The 8,544-nt window shown below is 49.5% G+C and overlaps 1 protein-coding gene across 1 annotated transcript in view; it reads left to right on the top strand.

Moving 5' to 3' along the window:
• FLT3LG (fms related tyrosine kinase 3 ligand) overlaps window positions 1-8,544 on the top strand; it is a 17,470-nt gene that overhangs the window by 1,867 nt on the left and 7,059 nt on the right. Inside the window, exons 2-5 of the mRNA XM_015418557.1 lie at window positions 1,161-1,265; window positions 3,613-3,666; window positions 6,077-6,229; window positions 7,773-7,917. Of these exons, the coding sequence (XP_015274043.1) occupies window positions 1,161-1,265; window positions 3,613-3,666; window positions 6,077-6,229; window positions 7,773-7,917 (457 nt within the window). The remainder of the gene's footprint in view (window positions 1-1,160; window positions 1,266-3,612; window positions 3,667-6,076; window positions 6,230-7,772; window positions 7,918-8,544) is intronic.

Below are 8,544 nucleotides of genomic sequence, written 5' to 3'. Positions count from 1 at the left end.
AGATTGCTGTCTAAGGAGCTCTCTTGGGGACATAACGGAGGAGACGGTCCCATAGATAAGTCAGTCCCTGACCGCTCAAGGCCTTATAGGTCAATACCAAAACCTTGAACTTGGCGCAGCACTGGATATTCCTGTCAGCACTGGATATTCCTGTCAGGCGCAGCACTGGATGTTCCTGTCAGGATTCGCACTGTCATATTCTGGACCGGTTGACACTTCCGGGTCAATCTCAAGGGGAGGCCAGCGTAGAGCGAGTTACAGTAGTGTAATCTGGAGGTGACTGTTTTCCCCCTTCAATTATTCCGAAAATCAGCTAATGCTGTTTTGCAGTTGGGAGAAAGATTATGAGTCAGTGTATGCTGTGCTGTTGCATCTCCTGTAGAAGATAAACTAAGAGATAAACCAGGAGCGGACCGGGAAGTGAAAACGGCCCTCAAGCAAGTCAAACTGAACAGCCCCTGCCATGCTACAATCTAACGCCGCAAACCCATTCAGCTCAGTGGGGCCGAGTATGGGCATGAGCTCACCCACTGCATCATCTCCCAAGCTGGAAGCAGTGCAGGAGAAGACAGTTGGTGAGCTGACACAAACTGCCATGGATGAAGAGGGGTCTGGGCCAAGCAGTCCCTGAGACTCAGGCAGAGTTGCTGGGGCTTGGATCTGTTGGCTCCTGGGCACCAGTTTGGTGTAGTGGTTAAGTGTGCTGACTCTAATCTGGGAGAACCGGGTTTGATTCCCCACTCCTCCGCTTGCACCTGCTGATGTGACCTTGGGTCAGTCACAAGCTCTGGCACAGCTGTCCTTGAAAAAGAGCCCTTTGTGTCAGAGTTCTCTCAGCCCCACCCACTTCACAGGGTGTCTGTTGTGGGGAGCGGAAGGGAAAGGAGTTTGTAAGCCGCTCTGAGACTCCAAGTGAAGGGCGGGGTATAAATCCAATCTCTTCCCTTCTTCTTCTTCTTCTTCTTCTTCTAGGGCAGTGGCCCACCAAGAAATTTCCCTGTAAGTTAAACGGCCAGTCTACCCTTGGTCAAAGCCAACTGACTCACCCAGGCAAATAGTATTTGCATTGGATGCTTTTGCTGGGAGTTTGTGGCAGATCACAGCGGATGAGATTTGGGTCATTAGCAATTTAAAGAAACCTGCCTGTGTCCTCCTCTTAGGTCTCCCTCCTGCTGTTCTTGTGTTTCACCCACTCAGGACTGGGCGAAAACTGCACCTTTACACATACAGTTTTTCCTACGACGGATGTTTCCACCGATGGACTGGTGAGTGTATTCCAACCCTGCTCCCCATGAAATAGATGTTCACAGTGCTTGCTCTGTGGTTTTAGCATAAACTTGTATAGCCAAGATTGGTAGGTTTACCAAGTGCCGGCGGGGAATAGGCTTTTTTTTTTCGGGGGAGCTGCGCACGGCGACATGCGTTGCACCGCCATCGCCAGGATGTGATGCTACACGTCGCTCTGGCAACTGGGCTATTTGGAGTCCTGTTGCCAGAGCGACACATAGCATCACATCCTGGCGACGGAGGGTGCAACGCGTGTCGCCGTCCCCGCGGCAGGGATCCTGCCAAGACAAGCCTATCCCCCACCGGCACTTGGTAAGCCTAAAGATTAGCCTGATCTTAACAGAACTCAGAAGCTAAGCAGAGGTGGCTCTAATTATCACTGGCACACAACAGGTACACAGAGGCAGTTTCTAGACATCAGAATTTGTGAAGCAGTTCAAGGGCCAGGCATCAGAATAGAATTCCAAGGTTCAGGCACAGGTCAGGCAGCACTCATGGCTTCAAGCCCAAAGGGTGAATCCAAGAACAAGAAATCTCTCCAGAATACAGGCAACAATGTCAGTAGTTAACAGACAAGTTACTCCACACAACTACTCCCTTCTCTGTTATTTTTAAGCCCCATGCTGCTATCCACCTGTATTGCATCATGCACCTGCCAGCTGCCTCAGTCCTCCTACTTGTTGTTGGAACTGCTAGATGGGCGCTGCGCCTTCTGGCTTGAAGGTCTCTCCTAATCTTCTTCCGAAGGCATTCCCTAGGTTCTGGTGATTGGGGGTGGGTGGGTGAACCAACTGGCAACTGGCTCTCTGTTGCCAGCCCAGGGTCGGGAAGCTGAGGGGCCAGTGTACTGGTTTCTGGCTGAGAATCCGTATATGGCCCCCTCCTCCTGCAGTACCTCCACCATTGTGCATGAGCTTGGGTCAGGTATGCTGACTCCCTCTTCCTAGGAGGATTCCTCTGCATCCCATTGCTCTTCTGAGCTTGACTGATCCACAGCATAGTACTTGGATGGGAGACCACCAAGGAAGTCCAGGGTTGTGACGCAGAGGCAGGCAATGGCAAGCCACCTCTGCATGTCTCTTGCCTTGAAAACCCCATCAGAAGTCCATCAGAAGTTGGTTGTGCCCTGACCAGTGTTCCCTCTAAGCTGAGTTAGTGTGGGCTAGCTCACAGTTTTTTAGCCTCTAGCTCACAGATTTTTGTCTTAGCTCAGGAAGAATGGCTCTGGAGCAAACTAATTTATGCAATAACCAAATCACTTGCTCACAACTTTAATGCCAGTGGCTCACAAAGTAGAACTTTTGCTTACAAGACTCCACACCTTAAAGGGAACATTGGCCTTGACGGCACTTTATTATTTCGTAGACATGAGGGAGGGTATTATAGTGAATTGAACTGAACCTGAATCTTGACAAGGAGGTGATGCTGATTAATAAGGCGGTCGTCCTTAAGAGAGTAATGCCCCCTGCATGAGAGAGGGCCAGGCTTTTTTTGATGGACTCCTAAAAGTTTAGAGGTAAGGTGAGATCCTCCTTGGCTGTTAGAGAAGCCGGTAAATATGGCAGCTGTAAATGCATTTCTCCATCTGCATAGAGCCCAGAACTTTGCCCCTGTTTGGAGGCAACTGATGTAGCCATGTTACCGTAGCCTCAAGACTTGACTCTTGTAAAGCCCTTTACTTCGTCCATGAAGACTGCTCAGAAACGTCAACTAGATCTACCCCGAACTCTATTTTTTGCCCATCAAGTACTAGTGCGCTGCACCTACACGATGATGTCACTTCTGGTTTTCTGCCAAAAGTCTCAGTGTGATTCCAGCAAGCCCCCCCCTCCCTCTGCCAGTCTGTAAAGTGGCAGTGGGGAATGGGGACCCCAATGCTGAGAGGTCTTCTACTATAGTGGGACACTTGGCCCCCCCACCCCAAAGGGATTCCTCTGTCCCCCTTGATCACTCTCTTCAGCCAGCGGGTGAAGATTTCCCCACTTTGTTTGGCATTCTTGCAGTGGCTGTTTCTTTATGTGTATTTTTGCTGCATTGTTTTTATTGCTTTGTATATACACATTTAAATAATGTTGACTCTAATACTGCTTCTGTTGGGCTATTTGTCCCTTTTCTCTTTGATCTAGTGCTGGCCCCACAGCAGCTTGTGAGGACCATTGCTTTTGTAGGAATAAAATTTTTAAAAAAGACTGACTTGTAAGACGAACCTTCAGACTCTGTACATCAGAATGTAAATACCCGCCCACTCAGGCCTTTCCTGCTTTTTACCCCTCCCTCTACCCACATCCGACTGACGCCTCCCTCTCTCTTTCTGTCTCTCTTCAGAGAAAGCTGCTCCTGTGGGACTACCCGGTATCGATGCCGGGCAACCTGAAACCAGTAAGTTCTTAAAAACACTCTGTTAATGAATGAAATAGCTGGGCATCTTATTGAAAGGGGCATCATTCTCAGGGTACCAGGTTACCTGCCATGCCCCCATACTCCAGACCTGCATTGCCACTTGATGGGGAAGTGGGAGCAAAAATCAGAGGGGGGTGGTGGTCAACAGCTTTGTGAGATGTGCTAGGAATTCCTCAAATCTCTATGGTCTTTACAATAGAGATTTGGGGAATTCCTAGAACAGTGATGGTGAACCTTTTAGAGACCGAGTGCCCAAGCTGTGACCCAAAACCCACTTATTTATCGCAAAGTGCCAACACGGCGATTTAACCTGAATACTGAGGTTTTACTTTAGAAAAAACAACTCATACATTAAGTTAAGATGATCCAAACAAAGTAAGGAAAGCAATCCCAAATGCTTTCATTTACTTAAAATTATTTGGCAGAGAATTCGACACTTTAATGATGGTCTGGGCCTGGCTGGGGCGATGGCACGCATGCCCACTGAGAGGGCTCTGAGTGCCACCTCTGGCACCCGTGCCATAGGTTCGCCACCACTGTCCTAGAGCATTGCACCATGTTGTGACAACCAGGGCTCTTTTTGTAGAAAAAGCCCAGCAGGAACTCATTGGCATAACAGGCCACACCCAACAGCAGAAACTCATTAGCCTATTAGGCCACACCCTGACAGCACAGCTCATTAGCATGTTAGGCCACACCCCATGTTACCAGAAGTGTGGTCATCCAGCCACACCCACCTCTTGCTTCTTATTCTGTTTACCTTATTTGTTGTCAACATGGTTTTGACAAAACCAATAAAAACATTATTTATTTTTTTTAAAAAAAGTTTCCAATTCCATACTTCTAATAATTAATCTAAACCATATCATTCCACATCCCAGCATCCAGACAGAGAGGGGGGAAAGGATGGAACAAGGTATATCACGGAGCTGCAAAGGATGAAGCGGGAGCGAAGATGGCTCGAGCAAAGGTGGCGGCATGCTCGCGATGAAGTGTCACAAACATCTTATAGGACGCTTATGAAAGCCTATGAGATGGCAGCGAAGGCCGCAAAGAAGGATTTCTATGCAGCCCCCGTTGCGTCTGCGAGCTCGCGCCCAGCCCACTTATTTAGAGTCATTCGGTCCATTACGACACTGCCTCAGGGCAGACCAAATAGTAGGGAATCGGCTATTGGCTGTGAGGCATTTGCGAGCTACTTCGCAGATAAGATCATGGCACTCCGCCAGGACCTCCCGGCCACAATTGAGACAGTAAAGGAACTGGAAGCCCCTTGTCCGTCTTCTGGTCCGCTATTGGACCATTTCAATTGACTCACCTGGGAGGAAGTTGACAGCAGGGGTCATTTCGTAGAAAAAGAGCTAGGGGAACTCATTAGCATAACTCATTAGCATATGCCACACACCCTGACATCAGGGGCCCGGCGGTGGACCTGCAAGGCCAGCGGGAGTGCGAGGAAGCCCCGCCAAGGCCCTCCCTGGCCCCAGGCAGACCTCTGGTTGACAGGACCCTGGCAGCTGTGAGGCCCACGACTTGCCTCCTTGACCCATGCCCTTCCTGGCTAATTAAATCTAGCGGAGAGAGCATGCAGGCCCCTCTGGAAGAAATCAACGTGTCCCTATCTACTGGGACTTTTCCGGAGGCTTTAAAGGAGGCGGTAGTTCGCCCCTCTTGAAAATGCCATAATTGGACCCAACAGTCCTGACCAACTACCGCCCAGTGTCGAACTTACCATTCCTGGGTAAGGTGGTTGAGAGAGCAGTGACCAAACAACTCCAGGCTTTCCTGGATGACACTTCCACCCTTGATCCTTTCCAGTCCGGCTTCCGCCCTGGCCATGGGGACGGAGACGGCTCTAGTCGCCCTTACAGATGACCTCCTTAGACATCTGGATTGAGGCGGGTCAGCGCTGCTCTTGTCATTAGATTTAGCGGCAGCGTTTGATACGGTCGATTATGATCTTATGCCCGACGTAGGAGTCCAGGGGACTGCCTTGAAATGGTTTTCCTCCTTTCTCCATGGTCGGGGACAGAGGGTGGTGCTGGGCGAGAGGGTCTCCCCGTCGGACCTACTAGAATGTGGAGTGCCGCAGGGGGCGATCCTCTCGCCAGTGCTATTTAACATCTATATGCGCCCCCTCGCCCAGTTAGTCCGGAGTTATGGGCCGGGTTGCCGTCAGTATGCTGATGACACTCAGCACTCTCCGGCCGTTGGAGTTTGACCACTCAAGCTATACCTATATCAGTCATGGCAAAAGATGAAGAATACTGTGCTTTCTGCTGTGGTGACCTGTACCGGTCCACCTCCTGGTTATAAGGCACACATTGTTTTCTTCCTACCTACGTATGTCTCTCTAACATTCCCCCCACCCCCACCTTGTTTCGCCTAGGATGAACATTGTTTCAGACTCTGGCAACTTCATTTCATCTCCAGTGAGCTGAGCCGCATGCTACAGGTGGCTGGGTCTGAACTGAGTAAACACATCGCGAAGTTAGAAGAGGACCTGGGCGTGAAGGAGTTGTTTGAAAGCTGTAAGATCGAAGTAAGTTGTGGATTCATATTTAAAAGGGATTCCTGTTGTCCTCAGTAGTGTTTGTGATCTCTCCTGCCCTGAAGAATCAGGCCAGATAGCAATAATTGTTACAAGTGTATATATGTGGGAGCTAGGTGCAGAATCCGTGCCGCAGGGACGGCGAGACGCGTTGAACCGCCGTCGCCAGGACATGACGCTACGCGTCGCTCTGGCAACGGGGCTGTTTGCAGCCCCGTTGCCAGAGCGACGTGTAGCGTCATGTCCTGGCGACGGCGGGTGCAACGCGTCTCGCCGTCCCCGCGGCACGGATTCTGCAAAGACACACAATCCCCCGCCGCGATTTGTCAACCCTAGTGGGAGCCTTTGGAATTAAATATAACATTTAGACCAGAATAAAATATATTAACTGTCCACCTGTTGGACCTGAGCCATGTTAGTCCAATCGCCTGTCAAATGGCTTGCCCTAATAGATGCGTCATGCACTGTTCCTGGAAGATGCTCAGGCTTGATCTTGTGGGAGAGGCATGTTCATAAAGCCCTCAGTTTGGTCCCTTAAGGCAATCCCTCCCTTACATACTCAGTGGCCTCGCTTCAAGTGGGTATGCATAGAACTTAGGGTTGTCAACTCTGGGTTGGGAAGTTCCTGGAGGTTTTTTTTTGGGGGGGGGGACTCCAGATGCCTCCAGAGATCGTCCGTGAGGGTGACCAGGACCATCTCTGTCCCATGGCCTGGTCAGGAACTTGAGGAGGGCAGAGTTTTGGGGAGGGGAAGGTCTCCAGCAGGATATAATTCCATAGTGTCCACCCTCCAAAGCAGCCATTTTCTCCAGTGGAAGTGATCTCTAGGTTAGAGATCTGTTGTAGGCTGGAGATCAGTTGTAATTCTGGGAGATCTCCAGGCCCCATCTGGAGGGTGGCAACCCTAATATAACTCAGGATCAAACAGCTTCAAAGGCACAGGAATTATTACCACAGAGGGGAGCTTTTGGGCCATAATGTATGCTGTGGCAGTAGATACTGGTCCAGTGCTTAATTTTCTGCATGTTTCCAAAGAACTCAGTATTCATTGAAGCCATGAATCAAGTCAACACAATCCTGGCAAAAGACTTTAAAATGGCACGCACAGAGCATTGGTTAACTTTAGAAATGCTGGATACCAAAGGGCTAACCAGGTTAGTCTGCCGCATTTGAAATAACACAGGAATCTTGTGGCATCTTCTTGTGCCACTGAATGAAAGGATTGTGAAGTGAGGGAGAGGTGGGCACGGAAATACACCAGATGATCTGTATCCTCTGTGCCCACAGCATCATCCTTTGCCCAGTGGGTGAGGGCTAACTGAGGTGCACTGTACTCTTATTCTAGAGGACTTCTCCAGCTATATAAGGGAAGCACATAGCTTGTTTGGGGTGGGGGGGAGTGCGCAGGACTGAATGCGGGAGGGGTTGCCACTATTTTCTTCACACTGGTCAGCTTGTTAGACCAAGGCAGGGGAGTCCTGGCTTCTGACAAATTTGATCGTTACTCCTTTGTGTTCTTTTTTATGCCCCACAGAGTTCCTGCGTTGAGTTTGAGAGGACAAACGTCTCCATGTTCTTGGATTCTATTCCCTTAGCCTTCGAGGCAGTGAGAGACAAGATGGAGTTGATGGGGATGCCTTTCAGTTTCAGTAATTGCACCCCTATTCAATGCCACCCTGGTAAGACACCCAGGCAGTGGGTGGGAGGGTAGCGTACAGATGCCTGTTAGCTGAAGGATCACTTTCTGTGGTGGCCATGACACCCCCTGCCGAGCTGGTTCTGCCAAGTGACAGGGACAGTTTGGCTGTCCATCCGTGTTTCAGGATTTTTAAGAAGAGGACAGAGGTGAAGCTCTCCTTGCCAGCTTTTTCTGCTACTATTTTTACCAAGCTCTGATGTAAAACAAATGACAAAAAGGCATCAAATTAAACATCATCTTTTTCTTAAAAACTCATTTCTCCCCCCCCCCTTAAAAAAGGAAACATCCCATTTGTGACAAAGATAAAAATCTATTTACAATATTTATATGTCAGTTATCTTCTGACAATGGCAGATATAACTTAGTGCTAGGGTCCCCCGTGTCTGCCAAGTATTTTTCAAAAGTGGGTGGGTACAGGTGGGCTTCTACCCAGCAAGGCATTTGATTGGTCACTGGAGATTTGATTGGCTGTGCAGCTTTTGAAAAAAATTACTTTAGCAGCAGCTGCCACCACAGCATAAAGATCTTCATTGTGTGACTGAAGGTAAGCCGTGGCAGCCATTTTGTGGCTGGCTCCACCTCCCGCAGCCGCCATTTTGTGGCTTGA

The sequence above is a fragment of the Gekko japonicus genome, unplaced genomic scaffold (genome assembly GCF_001447785.1).
Source record: "Gekko japonicus isolate JY-2015 unplaced genomic scaffold, Gekko_japonicus_V1.1 scaffold299, whole genome shotgun sequence".
NCBI classification, from domain to species: domain Eukaryota; kingdom Metazoa; phylum Chordata; class Lepidosauria; order Squamata; family Gekkonidae; genus Gekko; species Gekko japonicus.
Note: the sequence above shows the minus strand (reverse complement) of the source record. Positions and strands in the feature narration are given on the sequence as shown.